This window comes from Urocampus carinirostris, chromosome 13 (genome assembly GCF_059441175.1).
Source record: "Urocampus carinirostris isolate Australia breed hairy pipefish chromosome 13, RoL_Ucar_1.0, whole genome shotgun sequence".
NCBI classification, from domain to species: Eukaryota; Metazoa; Chordata; class Actinopteri; order Syngnathiformes; family Syngnathidae; genus Urocampus; species Urocampus carinirostris.
Genome location: NC_142361.1, coordinates 40,266,608 through 40,284,265, shown reverse-complemented (window position 1 = coordinate 40,284,265; position 17,658 = coordinate 40,266,608). Strand labels below are relative to the sequence as shown.

General features: G+C 40.1%; 1 protein-coding gene across 1 annotated transcript in view; it reads right to left on the bottom strand.

Annotated features, from left to right (window-relative positions):
* Positions 1-17,658, bottom strand: part of b3galnt2 (beta-1,3-N-acetylgalactosaminyltransferase 2) — a 32,550-nt gene that overhangs the window by 10,180 nt on the left and 4,712 nt on the right. Inside the window, exons 4-8 of the mRNA XM_088350999.1 lie at positions 11,373-11,572; positions 9,707-9,802; positions 9,534-9,644; positions 7,053-7,131; positions 4,872-5,055 (exon numbers count right to left, since the gene is read on the bottom strand). Coding sequence (XP_088207125.1) covers positions 4,872-5,055; positions 7,053-7,131; positions 9,534-9,644; positions 9,707-9,802; positions 11,373-11,572 — 670 coding nt within the window. The remainder of the gene's footprint in view (positions 1-4,871; positions 5,056-7,052; positions 7,132-9,533; positions 9,645-9,706; positions 9,803-11,372; positions 11,573-17,658) is intronic.

The following is a 17,658-nucleotide window of genomic DNA, read 5'->3' as shown; positions in this document are numbered from 1 at the left end:
GGCATGGAGCACACTACATTTTGGGGAGCCATAGATCTCCGTTGGGACCGATAGAATTTTGAGCATGCGAGTTCCCGGGACCCATCACTTTTCACAGCTCAAATGAACACTGATATATGTAACGGGTGTAATAATAACTTTAGTTTTGTTGAAATTCCTGCTGAAATATGTTTGTATAGTTTGTGTATAAGTGTCCTGCAATGACGAGTTCAACAGCGCCACCTTCTGGTCTGGGGTAAAGTTTAGTTTAGCCTCTAATTTTAATGACCGGAAGGCGGATATCGTTAGCAGTCTCCAACGGGCTGCTAACGGTAAGCCACGATCTTTTAGTGCGCCGCAAAAATTTAATTGACAACATTAAAAACACAACTGACAAATCTTGCAAAATACACAGTAATGTCATTGATGTTGTCAAGCTGTTTGGATTTATTTTCGTTTTGTTTCTGTCGCTATTTATGTTAGTTTTGCCCTACGTTGTACTCGACTTAAATGCTAATTCCCCTCATCGATATAGAGAACCAGCGGAGGTGCCAACCACACGGTGTGTGTATGTTCCGTCGCTCACTGCAAGTCAATTGTTCCCGTTTTTTTTACACTCGTTATTGTCATTATTTCTGTTTTCACAAACATATAAAAAGGATGATGATTAAAATTCAGATTGAAAAATATGTCGAGTTGAATTCATTGTAAACGTTAAAACCACTATACGATCATTTGTCAAAAGTATCATGTTAAAATGGATGTAAAAATGATTGTAATGGTTGATTTTCTCAACTGTTTTGTATTTTATTTATTTACATATATATAAAAACATTCAGACTGAAGTTGCTCTAACGATACATGACATATTCCAGTAACTGCTGACATCGTACGGACCCGTATTTGTTTATCGAAAGTCCAGCGGCCCGTCAGAACGTTAAGGTACCGTATATTATTAAAACTCTTTCTGTGTACCGTCTTTCTTTGTAAATACCTCATGTTTCAATGCGGGCACACGCGGCTTATAGTCGGGTGCGGCTTATGTATGTACAAAATGTGTTTCCTTCAAAAATGTACAGAGTGCGGCTTACAGTCAGATGCGCCTTCAGTCCGAATTTTCCGATCCCCCGTTCCGTGTTGTACCGGCTCCACACGTTCTCCATCCAGCTTTGCGTGTACCAATGCAGTATTTCATTGCGCATTTTTCATCTGGTCTCCAAGCCAGATGAACTCGTGAGCCAAAGGTTCCCTACCCCTATGCTTCGCCAACACCGTTTACAAATGTACTGCTATCAAGGAAAAAAAATGAATTATTCATCATCTCCTTTTAGTCCCACGCCAGGGATATTTGAGATGATAATTCAGGACGCAGAAGAGGAACCGGAACTAACTGGCTTTCTGAAGGCGTCGTAGGAAAGCGTGACATCAAGATGGAAAGTCAATGCCCCAAAGGCAAAAAACTTTCAGTAAAACTTTCGTGAAGCATTTTTTTTGGGTAGCATGTTACGCGAAATGAGAACAATTCCAGAGAAGATTGACATTTTGGCCGGGTTCTTCGAGGTTACGTTTTCGGCACTGCGCGAGAGGGGAACTGAATCCATTGCGCGACAATGATGGGTGGATAACTGAAGAAAAAAAAGAGAAAAGCCCAGCCCGGCCCCCACAAATAAAACATGAAAATAAGGGTTTTCAAGTTAAATCAAGTTAATTAGTCGGGCTTGGGCTAGGTTGGGGTTTTATTACCCGCAGGCTGCATTTTTTAGGCTCCATCTTACCTCTGATTCAGAGGATTAAGATCAACTCGTCTTGCTGGTGCCAGTTGGATCTGCAATTTCTTTATGTGCGCCATTTAAATGTTATATTCATATTTGTTTTAAATTTGGTGTTATTTAATTAATATTAAAACTATCACAGTTAAAGAAATATAACATGGCAGGCCCCTGTTTTAAGCACTAAATTTAATATCAATTTGTGTATTATTACTGTAGTTCTTTTTTTCCTTAGTATTTTTGTAGTATTTCTACAATAGTAGGTTTGTAGTATTTCTACTGTTGTATTTTTAGTATTTCTCTAGTATTTCCATAGATTGTTCGTAGTAGACCTGTAGTATTTTAATAATGTTGCCGTACAAACTTCATCTTTCAATTAGATCAAGTCTGTTTGATAAACACTTAAAGGCATCGCAAAAGACCCCTTATAAAACCATATTGCAAAAAGCAATCAAAGTTATAATAGAGTTCACGAATTGCAAAGTGTAGACACTCCTGTCTTAGAGCCGTATTGATGAAATTATGTTATTGTTACAGCTTATCACTCGGTCTTCCTCTTAGGCTTAGTTTTTATGCTCTCAATCACAATCACACATGCTTGAATGACGCATCAATGTTATGATGAGAGCTAATATATCGGTCTCTAGCTGAACTTTCTCCTCTAAAACAAGTTAACTACGCTTTTTACTCTCTCTTAATTACACATCTGTTCTTCTACCACATGCTCGTTATTAGCGGTTTTGATTTGCCACTGTTTTACTACGCTCTAACGTTATTCTCCTGCCCATTGCAGTATTCTCGTTTGCCTGCGTCCTAGTGTTTGCTTATGACTCATATCGTTTAGCTCCTCAGTGGCTTTGCTTTGCCATTGCATTTTTGCTTGCATTAGTTTGGTCTAGATCAGGGGATGGTGTCATAAGAGACGGCTCGGCTAAAAAGTCTCTGTAGTGCGAAGTGGAAGGAGAAGAGGACGACGAGGTGAGCGGAGAAGATGAGGTAAAATTTTGGACTATTTGATAAAGTTTCAGGAACGAGCAGAGAGAGTGGGAAAGGTGAGATGGCACAACATTCATTTGGACAGGTAACTTAAAATTAGTTTTACCTGGTTATATCAGTATCAGAAATTATTTTCCCCCCATTTTATTAACACTCCACTTATTGAAACATAAATATTTTGTTTGTTTGTTGTACATGATTCAATTGTTTGTTTGTTTGTACATGATTCAGATTGAATCGTTTCTTGTACATGATTCAATTGTTTGTTTGTTTGTACATGATTCAAATTGAATCGTTTCTCCGGCGCCGTCACGAATGGCAGCCACTCCAGCAGCTCCCGTGTTATTTTCGATTGTTCTCAGTTATTTTCGATTGTTCTCAGTTTAGGGATGCTGCTGGAAAAGTGAATTTCCCTTCGGGGATGAATAAAGTATCTATCTATCTATCTATCTATCTATCTATTTGAAGATATCATTTTTAAAAGCTGTATCAAATGGAATGGAATGTTGATAAATTACATTGTTTAGGATGATGAGATTTTAAGATATTTCAGTCAAGCTTCATATTTTAACCTGATTGGTTATGTCTCCATTGATTTAGGTCACATTTCCCCGTAAAAAGACAGTGTGTAATATTTGACCACTAGATGTCGTCTTATGGTGTAGTGCAATTGAAAAGTGCTACAAAGTACCAGGAAGATTATAAACTATGGAAGCTCAAAATGGCCAAATCCTAAGCATTTTTTTGGCCTAGCCTTTCACGAGATTTTTCAGTGGTACCCATTGCAGGAAGTTGTTGGACAATGGTTCAGCTCCCACTCGTTGAATCTCACGTTTTGGCAAAGAAATACACGTTTCTCGACCTAAGTAATTAAAGGGACAGTAAAATGTAGTTCATGTGGTTTTAAAAAAAAAAAAACCTTGATTCAGTAAAAAAGAAAAAACAATTGATTTGAATAGTAGGGAAAATACATGAACTATCGTGCCAATGGCATTTCTTTTACATAGCGGAATCCATATTTAGTAGTCGCTGCCATGTTTGTCTTACATCTTCCTGCCACGCTGTTTTAATTTGGCATCTGTTTTCCTTTGCATTAGACAATACAGTGCCATCAAGTGGTCAAATATTACACAGTGTACCTTTAAAAAATGCAACTTTTTATGAAAGTTTGGAGGTTAGGATCCGATGGCTTTGCAAGCCATATATGGCTCCTTTAATGAGTACATAAGGCTTGGAGAGAAAAAAAGCGTTTGCGCGTTTTTTTTTTTTTAAAATATTGTTGCACACAGAGCCGTTTGTCACACTTGCAAGCCGAGACAGTACAGAGTGCGCAAAGGCTTCGGTCCAGAATATATAGAGCATCATTTTAGCTACAGTCTACAGTAAAGGTGTCAAACCTACAGACCCCGTTTTGGCTGTAAACTGCTGAAAAATCCTTTATAGGATTTTAGGATGAAACTCATTGTTGAGACACTTTATGATGAAAAGCCACGGAACAAACTTTAAGCACCCAAAAGTTCTAGCAAAGCACCCAGAGATATTTGATTGGGTAAGTGGTAGGAATAGGCGCTGTCTGGACGGAGTTGGTATCCTTGTTTGCAGTATTTTGTGACATGTTTACAAAAGAACTTTGTTCGCACTTTGTTTTGAAACCATTATTCAGAACAAAAATGACGGACAAAATGAGCCTCAACACTCAAGTCACTGCAGTAGTGAAATTTTAGGTGGTATATTGAAATTGATTCGAGACACAGGCTCTGGCATTATTATCGTTTCATACCTTTTATCTAATCTTCAAACATCACAGAGTGAAATAAAATATGCGTAAGAATTAGCCTTTGTCTGGAGAGCGGGTTTGGCTGTTTTGTTATATTGTGGTCTTAAAATAAATGGTGCGGCTTTCTCGAGGAAAAATAAAAAGTAAAAATATTTTTGATTTTATGGCTCCATGGGTCAAACCGTTTCCCAACCCCTGTGATAGTTTGTGAATTGTAATAATTATTCAAATCGATAGAGTTTATTTCGCAATGAATAAACCTTTTTACCACTGGAAGCTGCTAAATAATACAGAATATCTCTTTAAAATGTGCTCATACCTTGGAGGATGCAGACAATTGTGAAACTAACCATTTGTAGAAGTGAAGCAGTTTTGAAGGCACGTTCCTGTAGGTGTCCACCACGTCGACGAACACCATGTCGCTGTGCTTTCGGCTCTCCAGCTTCAAGCCAGCGTCTTCCTGCCTCAGGCCCGAAATATGGCGCTCCGTCCTGGAGGGGCGACCCAGCAGGAACTCGGACAGACTCTTCCTGTCTGAAGTGCGGCATGTGGAGAAGGTTTTAAGTCAAATCCTTCTTGAGGAAAACAATAGAATAATACAGTGAAACCTCGGTTTTCGAACGCCTCTCAGTTCGAACAAATCTGAGTCCGACCAAAAATTTCGAGAAATTCTTGCTTCGCTGTTCGGTCAAAAAAAATCGGAGTTGGAACGCCGGTAATGCGTGAGTGCGTACACTAGGGTGCGATGCTGAGCGGCGTACAGGTGTTTTAGCCCCTTATTATGCCTCCGAAGAAAGTCAGTGCAAGCAGCAAAGTTGCTACAGGTGAAAAAAGTAAAATAGTGAGTACAACTATTGTAACTAAGAAAGAAATAATTGCAAATTATGAAGGAGTTGTGCGAGTGTGATCTTGCTAGGGAATACAGCATGGCTTCTGCTGACCACCACAAAGGTAAGAAATCCTATTCATAATTCTTTTCTTTATCCTTTTTTTATTTTTACACGTTCATGTTAGCATAATCTTTCGTATGGAAGATTATGATAACGCGAACGTACGATTAGCCTGGGTTAGCTTTATCTTTACGTTGAATATTCAAGGTAAACATTCAGGGTGTTGGAACGCAGCCCTCTTTCCAATGAACCGCTCACCACTTGTTGTGGAGACCCGGGTGCTAAATGACTTGTAAACGACCTGATTTTTTTTTATTTTTACACGTTCATGTTAGCGTAATCTTTCATACGGAAGATTACGATAACGCGGACGTACGATTAGCCTGGTTAGCTTTAAGTTTACGTTAAAGATTCAAGTAATCATTCAGAGTGTTGGAACGGATTATGGTCGAGAACCGAGGTTCCACTGTAATGGTAAAAATTTATATAGCACTTTTCAAGTCACTCAAGACCCCCAGAAGCACTTTACAATCTGCTTCACACACACACCAATAGTGGCTACAGCCATGCAAGGAACCTACCAGCTAATCGGGGGCATTAGGGGTTCAGTGTCTTGCCCAAGGACACTTCAACATTTTACTCAGATGAGCCAAGAATCTAACCTGCTCTTGGTCCCAAGACAAGGACTCAACCTCATAATAAATTGCATTGTATAGAAGCATGTTGCATTCACGACAAATTCAAAAACTCTCCTTGATATCAGAGATTCTCTTTAAGAGCTTTTTAAAACTCCTTTTGAATTGTATTTTTTTAATGAATATTTTTTCCCTGTTTTGCAAAATCTTATTTCCTGATATTGTAAATTATTTTTTTCTATTATTTCAAAATATCTGTGTTTTATGAAAACATGTTTCCTGTTTATTAAATGAGTATATATACATACATATATATACATATATATATACATACATATATATATACATACATACATATATATATATATATATATATATATATATATATATATATATATATATGTGTGTGTATTTTTTTGACCCCCCAAAAATATATTATATATTAATATAAAATATGAGATCATTTGAAAAATAGGGGAAGACTAAAATATATTTTGAAAAAAAAACGATTATAAAAAAGGCAAGATATAAAAACATTTATTTTCAAAAAACAGAAAAAAAAAAAAAAAAAAAATACTAATTATAATTTTGAAAAAAAAATAAAATAATATATATATATATATATATATATATATATATATATATATAAATAAATATATATTATATATATTTCTTATATAATATAACGGACTGTAAAAACGCTGTCAAGACAAAAACAAAGCCTGCAAAAACAGTCATAAGAACAAATGAGTTTTTGTTTTTTCAAGCGAATAAAATCCGCTTCCGCATTATTGATAGTTTTGTCGCCGGGCGTTATTAAAGAACAAATCTAAAATGGTCTTCCCGAAAGTATCTGGAATCTGTTTGCGGCGGAGCTAAAACCCAACGACCCGAACAAGAGCAAAATCAATAACGGAGCACAACAAGTCCAGAGGACAGCGTCTCCTTTCCTGCCGGGGAAAACAAGCCTTCTTTTCAAATGTTAAGAAAGGGAATTGGGACTCACCGTAAATGCTAAAGGTGAATCCGCCCGCCAATCCGGGAAACCCTAGGGCACTTCTGTGGGGCAGTGTGCCTTCTGCGATCTGTCGTTTCAAACAAAAAGAATGATATGGAGGACTTTTTTTTTTCAAAATAAAACCAGAATCTCGATTTTCTTTCACCATCCTATTATACACGCATTTTTATCTCTCACTTATTTGCATATTTGTGACCTTTTCCCTTCATAGATAAATAGATACTTTATTCATCCCCGTAGGGAAATTCACACTTTCAGCAGTATCCTTTTGTTGTTTATTAACAGATGAACAGGATGGCCTCGGGGTGCTGTGTTGTAGTTTAGCAACAGCGGAGTGGATGACGTCACACGCTAGGCCAAAAGTTCGACGTCCCTGCGGCAGATGGAAATCTTTGTGCCCAGGGTTACACCACCTCCTGTTCACGTAGATAGCGAGTCCACCTCCTCTCCGCTTCTCGCAGGATTTTGTGTCTCTCTCTGTCCTAACAGCGCTGAAGCCGGGTAGCTCCACGTTAGCGTCCGGGATGCTAGACGTGAGCCACGTTTCCGTAAAACACAGCAGACTGCACTCCTGGTACGCTTTGATGTTTTTCACCAGCACCGCCAGTTCGTCGGTCTTATTTGGTAGAGAGTTCACATTTCCCATGATTACGGACGGTACCGAAGACTTATAACGCCGCTAGCCGCTTAGCCTTCACCTTAGCTCCGGCTCTGCATCCACGATAGGGCCCCCTCATCACGCCGGCACGAGAATTCTTCAGGGTAAGGAGTTGATTCCTCGAATAAACGCATTTTTGTGCGTTAAAACCCATCAACATAGGATAGAAAGTCATCCAAAGTGTCGTTGTCAAACGGAACGAAAAACAACGAAGATAGAAGCAGACACTTCACAAAAAGCTGCTGGAAAAGGCTGCCGCTCGCGGCGGCGCCTATGATGTAATTCATGTTGAATTGAAAAGCAACAAAGACCGAATAAACTGAAATAACTCGGATACAACTGTAACGTCTGAAAAGAGCAAATAGCTCCAGGTGATTGGAGCGACTCACTTTAGCGGCTGGTGGGAGAAGCGACTAAAAAGGCCAGTAGAAGATAACAAGAGTCAGGCAGAATTTGTCGAGCATCCGAGCTCTGAATGCAGCCAAGTGGCTGCCTTGAGCGACTAGAAAGGGAAACCGTGTGAACAAATTGGAAGATGCCAGAATCACAGAACTCATCGATGCTCAGCTGTATCAGGTGAGTGACGTTAAAGGATGAAGCGGGAGCAACTAACAAAAACAATAGCGGTGAACCATAACCTGAAACCATAAGCAAGACATGGCAATAATTTCAAGCATTTACAAGCACTTCACCTGAAATGTCAAACCTTATAAACACACCAATAAAATTCAAGGATTTTTCAGCACCGGTGTGAACCCTGAATAAATGATATTACATTTCATATAAATACAGTGAAACCTCGCTAGTTCGCGGTTCCACTTTTGCGGGTTCAGGGCTTCGCGGGTCTAAAAAATATACCCTACCTTCTCAATAAAAGCATTTATGGACTTGACGCCATTGAGCGCGAGCTTATGTCAACTTTTTACCGCTTCGCTCCCCCCCCCTTCCTTTAACTCCTCCCACCTCACCCCCTTCTTATGTGGCGCTCAGTTTATCATGGAGGAACTCGGCGACGCGACGTAAGTATATTCTCTTCCGTCACATTTCATCTCAAGTTTGACTTTATTATACCAAAAGCGAGCGGTTGTTTGTACTACCTAAACACGGCTAATTGTGTGTGGTTTCGTGTATTTGTTGTAAAAGCCGTTCGATGCCGCTAGCTAAAGTATGTTGTTATTGTCAGAAGGTAGCTCTTTCACTTTCATTCAAATGAACACAGACCATTTTGTTCACTGTCGTTTCCCAAAACGCATCACAAACACTCATCAAATATCACATTTTCACTGTTTTTATTTTCAATATGTAACCGGTAGTGTTAACAAGCGAAATATACTGCGATGGCTGCATGTGGTTGAGAGCGGTTAATACAATCATACTGAGTGGTTCGTAGTGGTTTTGCCGCAGTCCTATTCCGTGTACATACAACATATTTTACAGTTTTTTTTTTTTTTTTGGTATAACATGAATTTCATTCTCTCTCTCTCTCTCTCTCTCTACCCGTATTCTATATGGTGTACTGTATACAGGGGGTATACCTTATACTTGTATCCGTTTTTAAGCATTTTTGAAGGGGCGCCGCTACTTCGCGGATTTTCAGTTTTCGTGGGTGGTCTTGGTCCCCATTAACCGCGATAACCGAGGGATTACTGTAAATAACTTAATTTTGCAGCATTGAGGGTGATTACTGCCTTTAGGCAGAATCTATTACATAATAATAATAATAACAGATTTTTAACAACGTTTTTTTTCAGATCACAATCATTCGTCATCATTCATTGTACGACTGTCATATCGTGGACTGCAAAACTTACAGAAAAGAACTTGAGTACGCCTCCTCCGTCATGCAGCCTCACTTGAGAGGCGTCGACGGTGGTCAGAACGTCCGAGTCGGAGCTCTCCCAGACCAGCGTCCCCTCGAAGCCCTGCAAAATCAACAAAGTGTTATTTTCTGCAGCCTCCTGTTGCTAAAAGATTCATAACACACCTTGGGCAAAATGAAGCGCTCTACCGGCTTGTACCATATTCCACTTATTAGCGTCCCGGTGCTGATGCTGCTGAAGCGAGCTGTCACGATGGCCTCCTGTTAAAAAAATAGATTTAAAAAAAAATTTAAAAAAATCAAAGTTTCTTCATGACGTGGCCGCTTTCACCAGGAGGATGTTGAGAATTCAAAGAGGTCTAGCTCAATGTCTTGTTCTCAAACCCTGCTCTGAACCTTGACAACTTTAAAATCACACAGAGTCCAAAATTTAGCTGTAAAAAATGCTGCAGCGAGGCTTTTAACAAGGACAAGAAGGTTTAATCATATTAGCCTGATTGTAGTTGACCTGCACTGATGCCCTGTGTCAGGACCCACTTGCGTTCGTTTCTCTTAGTTTTATTAAGGAGGAAAAGGCTGGCACCCACGATCCGGCGATCGTCGGTCACGGGGAGCAGATCGCTCGGAACGCGGAAATGGCACTTCCGTAGCGAGCGACGGCGGTGTCGAGAGCGGAAAAACGGGTCCGTAGCCGGGACGGAGAGCAGAACGTGGTCAAGAAACAGAAACGGGTCGAAGCCGGGAAACAGACGGGAGCCAAAAAAACAGGAGGAAGTCAGAGTCGGAGGGCTTGCCTAGCGTGAGGTGAGGTTCGCAGACGGTCTGACAACCGGAAACAAAAAGCCGGGGTTTAAAAAGTGGCAGGGAGCCAAACAGCGTAAGGGGCTGTTGGCGCCAAAAGAGTGGGCACAGGTGCCCTGCATCAGTAATCATGACACCCTGTCTGTTCAAGATCTGATCTTAAAAGTTCTGTCGGTAACATAGAAAATTATGCATAGACTTGGCCCCTCTTATCTTTCTGATTTAATTGCCCTCTATGTTCCTGATCAAAGAGTCTTTGCTTGGAAAAAATGGCTCTACTTATGATTCCAAGAGCCAAGAAGAAATCCGCAAGTTCAAGAGTGTTCTCCATTCGAAGCTCGGCGCTGTGGAAGGCTTTGCCCTCTGAGATTCGATCTGCAACCTCAGTGCAGGTATTAAGATGGAGGTTTAAAACACACTTATATTATAAAAATCATCGGTGGGTTTCACCTCATTGTTTTGTCTTCTTGTCTCTGAGGGAGAAAAGGGAGCCTGGTTGGGGCATGGTGCATGCCTTCTGAGCCATCGGACCGGCACTTGGACCTGATGTACGCTGTCTTTGTACTTTTTAGTTCCGTTTCAGTGCTTTTTCACAATTTTCTCTAATGTTGTATTTTTTCCATACTTTCCAGTACGTTCTTCAAATTTTTAGAATTTGGAGATTCAGGTTTTTGGGGTCTGTTTTTGATCGATTTTCAATTTCAGGTTAGTTTCTTTGATCAATTTACCGCAACTATATTTGCTTTCCCCGCAACCCTACTGAGGATAAGAGGTGGGTATATTTAATTGCTTCAGTCGTTTCTATCCCCTGTAATATTGTATTTAAATATTCCTGATAGCTTTCATGATTGATTTTTAATATGCTTATTTTGTGTTTAAAATAAAGATATTTAAGAATAATTGAATTTTTTTTATCAGAGCTTTTCTTGTGAAAAACCTGATACGGCCCAGCCTCACTCAGACGGTCAGGCGGCCCCCAGGAAAATTGAGTTTGAGACCCCTGACCTGAAGGATATAAAAGAGGGTTTACCTCCTGATCCAACTGCAGGAGCCTCACGGTCACATTGCTCTTCAGCGTAGGATGGCCGCTGGGGGGAAATAACCCCAACTTGGTGATGACCACCGGGTGGAGAACTTTAAAATCCAGGGCCACGGCGGAAACGTCGGATGGGACCAGCGCCGCCTGGCCGGGTACCGTCACCAGCGCTCGCTCTGCATCCTGGTCCGATTCTGAATGGCACAGAAAACGCCACGTGAGCAGTATTGCAATCCGCCACCACTAGTGTTGGGAGTAATACGGTGCATCTCTCCAGTACTTCTTAAAAACAAATCATGAATTAGGTTGTCTGTTCTTAAGTTTTCTTCCTCCGCTCATGCCTAAAATTGTCATTCTGCTGCTTTGCTTTGTATACCGTAAATTCCGGACTATAGAGCGCACCTGATTATAAGCCGCGCCCACCACATTTTTTAAATTGTTTTTCCATCCATCCATCCATTATCTGCACCGCTTATCCTCAGTGGTGTCGTGGGGGAGCTGGAGCCCATCTCAGCTATCTTCAGGCAGTGGGCAGGGGACACCCTGAACCGCTTGCCAGCCAGTCGCAAAGCACAAAGGGACAGACAATTTGCTCGCTCATTCATACCTAGGGACAATTTGGACCGGCCAATTAACCTGACATGCATGTTTTTGGAATGTGGGAGGAAACCGGAGTGCCCAGAGGAAACCCACGCAAGCAAGGGGAGAACATGCAAACTCCACACAGGTTTGCTCTCACGACCTCAGAACTGTGCCGCATACGCGCTAACCACTGCGCCGCCGTGCTGCCCCTGTAATCAATCATATACCTTTATTACACACATAGTAGTACTCACTATATACACTTACATAAATAATACTTACTGTATATACTATTATGTTATTCAAATGTTTTTATCTGGGGTACCTGGATCCAGAACTAATTAGCATAGGTTTGGATCCCCCGCTAAACAGCCAATTCCCTTTGCAATCCCCACCTCATAACGTAGTTACATCCTATCCTGGGGATCTACTGTACAGATGCAGACAGAAAGCCCCAAGGAAGTCTGGCACGCTGAAAAATTCAGACTCAAAGTGTGCTTATAATGCTGAATGGTGCCAGCCACGTTGATATCCTGGAGATCAATTAAAAGATTGAGGCAATAAACGTCAGGCGGCCTCGTGCGATGTCGCAAATTTAGTGAAGTGCAGAATAAAAGTTCAAAAGTGTTTGTGTCTGGCGGCCAATGCTTTGCTGCATTGGGAAGAAAAATATTTCAGAGAAAAACAAACGAAGTAACAGTGCAGGACCAATACTAGGGATCGGACGGGGCAGATACCGGACATATATTAAGGTGGATCATGTATCGGCACGTTGGATGAGTGGTTAGCGCGCACCCCGCAGTGCAGAGGTATAGGGTTCAAGTCCAGCTACCGCAGCCTCCCTGTGTGGGGTTTGCATGTTCTCTTCTTGTGTGGGTTTCCTCCCACATTCCAAAAACATGAATGTCAGGTCCAAATTGTCTCTATGTGTGAATAAATGAGTCGGTTGTCTGTCCCTGTGACTGGCAAGCAATTCTGGGTGTCCCCTGCCCACTATTGAAGACAGCTGGGATGGGCTCCAGCACCCCCGCGATCCTACTGAGGATAAGCGGTGCAGAATATGGATGATTAGATACCAAGATTTGTTTAACTCGTACAGTTAAAATATAAAGCGATCAGTATCAATTGTATATCGCTTAGGGAACTTATAGGGAAAGGGACAGTGTGTAATATTTAATGCCTCCTGCAGTGTTCATTTTACCTCTGAAAAGTGATGGGTCCCGGGGACTCGCAATGTCAAAAATCTATGGGTCCCAACAGAGATCTATGGCTCCCCAAAATTTTGTGGTTGAAATTGTAAATCAGCGACAAATATATAAATAAATACATAAATCTATATATTAATTCAGTTTTAATCATCACACTTAATTTGTAATACAAAGCAGTTATCACTTCAGATTTTTCAGTTCACAAAAATACTGTACATTATACAAAATAATATTGCTGAAATATTAATCTATATATTCATGCAGTTTTAATCACTTCAGATTTTTCAGTTCATATATTCTTGGTGAATTGCTGTCCCGCCACAATTGTGATGCCTTCTCGAGGTCCAATTGCAGCAACGGAATTTCCATAGCTAATTTGTGATTTTCATTGTCGTTGTGCCGATCCAATGTTCTTTTCTGAAAGTTCGTATTGCGAAAGGATTCATGCCATCCAGTTTTTTTGTCACGCTGGGTGCACGCATCACAAAACATGTAGCCTCCATTATCATCCTCCTCATAGCGTAACCAGGAATATAATTTAGTCCATTTTGGCAGAAAAGTCCTTTTCTTGCGAGTATTCTTTTGTTTATTTTCTTTTGTCGAACCGTTCGCTTCAACACACGTGTTTTCCTTGCCACCGCGATCTTCCGAAGAATTTCTCCGCCGTTTTTTCGTGCCGGAATTATTGCCGTTGTTACCACTTTCTGTATTATGTTTCGACTTATTACCGAGAAATGACCAATTTTTTGTTGATTTGCACCTAATACCAACTGTTTTTCCGGAGGCATACTTCTCTTTCACTCGACAACCACCACAACAATGACGTCATCTCGAAGCAACGAGATCTCGTTTGCCGAGATGTGTGCGAGACCAAAACAACAATGGCGGATCTGCCTGAAGAAAAGTTTGGAGTGCGGTAAATCTTTGTTTAAAAAAAAAAAAAGTCATCGGGTAATAATGACAATTTGGTGTCAAAAAAGTTGCGTCCTAGGGACGCACGTTGATTTGACACAATGCGTCCCCAGCAAAAATGATGCGTCTAGGACTTTTCAGTAGAAGAAAAAACATTGATTTGAATACTAGGCAAAAAGAGAGAAACTCCATTTTTTTCAGTTTTTTCTTAGAGAAAAGTGTATAAAATATATGAAAATGGGGTGATTTGCTGTCCTTGAATGATAGCTTGCAGTATAAATGATGTAGATAAAAATCATAAATATAAAAGAAGGACATACAAGTGAAGAGTATAAAAGTGTTACATAAAACCATTGAATTCTTGCTGCTTAGTAACAAAACTTGGTAAACCTCCATCTTTTTTCATAAGTGCTTTCAAGTCTCAGAAATATTTTTTACACACATAAAATAACCCGAAGAGACCTTTTCTAGAGAAAGCAATTTCCAGTTATCAAAACTAGCCGCAAACAAACAGTGTGACGGGATCAGTCATTGGGTGTCAAAACGACACAGTTGTCCGGATTTCATTTCTACAGAACAGAAAATGATTGCAAAAAGGGATTGCAGTGCAGTTTTTGTTGTCCTACTGCGGAAAACGGGGTACAAAATACCTCCATAACGCTGTATTTTTGATAAATATGCCTTCTCTTGACATTTGTTTCCTGTCACTCTCAAAAGCCATTGTATCATGGGCCCATAGTGTTGGCACTCGCCTTATTGTTCAATCCACGTTCGAGTACATACTGTATACTGCGTCATCTCCCTTTCATGTTTTGTTCATTTGGAGCTGGTTAGTGTTCCAGCATTATAATTATATATATTAAATTAAGTACCTGTCCTGGTGGCACTCGTGTTGCTGTTCTGTCCACGTGGGGGAATGTTTCTTTTGTTGCCCTACTTTCATGTTCTGTTCTATTACAAGTAGTTGGCATTACAACCCATCCCGAGTTCTGCCCTTTCATATTTTGTTCATTTAGCTATTTAGTCGTCCAGCACTATATTTAATGCTCCCATCATCAAGGCACTCTAGTTCTGTCCACATGGGAATGTCCTTTCATGTTTTGTTAATTTACAGCTATGTAATATTTCCATAGTGCAGTGGTTAGCACAACGCCTTAAACCCTAGTGGTTAAGGGATCGAGCCAACCAACCAACTTTTTAACATTATGTGGAAGGGATGTGTCGTCGAGCCCGTGTTGGAGTAGCTTTGATGTCATTGAATTTAGAAGATTCTAGTAAACTTCCTTGTTCTGTTGGTGTACACTTTCCAATCCCAATTTATTTTCTCTCAATAAATCCAATTCTAAAATCTTATTTCTTGGGATTTTATGGGAGTTACTTCTCTGGTCAGAGTGGTACTTCTGTTGTGACCTTTCATATTTTGTTCAGTTACAGCTTGTTAGTATTCCAACAAGTTTTGCATTGTCTTTTTTTTTTATGGGGTTTCTTCATTTACAACTTTGTAATGTACCTGGATTGTGTTTCAAGGTCTCGTCAATGCAATTCCTTTGTCGTACTGTCCACATGTTGGAATATATCTTGTGTCCCCTTCTTTTTATGTTTTGTTATCCAATACAGATTCCTTTTCTGCAAATACATCCTTTTTAAAGTATTATTACAGGATCCTGCCTTGTGTTCCTTTCTTATTTTGTTCAGTTCCAACTTGTTAGAGTTCTAACATAACCTGCATTGTCTTCTTTTCATGTTTTTTGTTTAGTTAAAGCTAATTAGTCTGTCTGCATAATATAGCATTGTCTTGTTCTCATGGCACTTAGCGTTAGTTATCTGTCATCTTACTTTCATGTTTTGTTCTGGTCAGATAGAACTAGTTTGTCCATCATATCATGACTCTTCTCCCATTCGTTTTTTTTTTAATTTACTGTAGTTCCATTTAGTGTTTCAATATTATGCAGGGATGTGATGTGTAGTCGAGCCTGGGTTAGGGTCAATGTTCCCTCTAAGCTGCGCGCGTGCGCAATTGCGCACTGCCCGCACATTCTCAGCGCACAAGAAAATCTAGCCAGGTCATTTAAAATCCGGGCTCGAAATTGCTAACTAAGCGAATTAAGTCAAAGTTACAGTGCATGAAGGTCAAAATACACGGGTTCCCCTAACGCTGTTTTCTAAATGCGGTATTTTGAAGTCAATGTCGAAGTCGAACGAAGTTGAGTAAAGTCATTAGAGTTTTTCGAGAACCTGCTTCTTCGGCTCGGCTCACTAAAAAGAACCGGCTCTTTCAGGTCCCAAACGGCTCTTCGGCGTGTTTTTGCTTATTTCATCCCTACACGACCAGATATTATATAAAATTGTGCACAAAATGACTTAAAGGAAGGGGGGAAAGAACAAAAAAGAAAATAATACCAAAATGAAAAAGTAGTGAAAAGCTGAGAAAAAATAAACAAAAGGAAGAGAAAAAAGAAGGAAAAATTCAGAAGAAAAGAAAGCGACAAAGGAAAAAAAGTAAAGAGAACAAAAAAAAAAGTAACAGCTAGGAAAAAATAAACAATGAGATTTTTTTTTAAGAAATTAAAAAAAAAAAGAAAACAACAGGGAAAAAGAAGAAAAGGTTTGTGTTGCATTTAAATAATTTCCAATGATACCAAGTCAATCTTGTTGCCAACATTGTACTTCCACTCAAAAATGTGATTAAATACAGTTGTGTATCGTGCAACCGATTCAATAAGCCCCCAAAAATGTTAGTATTATGCCACAAAAGATAGCAGGAAAAAAAAGACACGGAAATCTTGTGAAAGAATTGTTGTAAAAACAAACGACGTTTGTAGGCAATCGTACATGAGTCAATTCATTCAAAAGAGAAAAATAATTTTGCATTGCCGGAAACTCAGCAAAATGTAACTTGATGTCAAGTTTTGGACATGTTTGATAATGACTTCGTTTCCACACTTAGGATTGCTGTTGCTCACTGTTGTTTCAAGCGTTGCTCACCCACTTTGTGTGAACGCTCAGACCCGTAAGGAAAATTACAGGGAACATTGGTTAGGGTATCTTCTGAAGATCTTAATAAACTTCCTTGTTCTGTTCTTGTACATGATCTGATCCAGATTCCTTTTCTGTCGCTTTATCTCTTTATAAAATCTATTGTGTGTCTACGTATATAGGATCTGCTTAGTCGGCTATGACGAATCACGACGGGCACTCCCGAGCATCAAAGCATGGCATGGAACTGGCCTTCCAGATCTAGGACAAAAGTGACGTCTCCTCCGTGACCCGTGAGGCCGAGCGAGCCTATTCGGATGAGGCGTAATTAGGTTTTGATGGAGCTAAGTAGCGTTGCGCCCGAGCAGAGCCGAGAGACGTAAACAATAACCTTCCGAGCGAGGCCGAGCTCGTTCGATGACTGCGTTTCACGAGATGTGTTCTCGTGCGAGCGCAGCCTAAGCAATGACATTGACTGCCGATTTCTTTCTTTGTGAAGAGGAAAAGCAAAGTGTCCTTGAGCAGGAATACAAGATGTTCTGACTCTATTCAGAAAGAAAATCCATTCCCTTCCTTTGACGCGCTAGTATAAGATGGGAGAG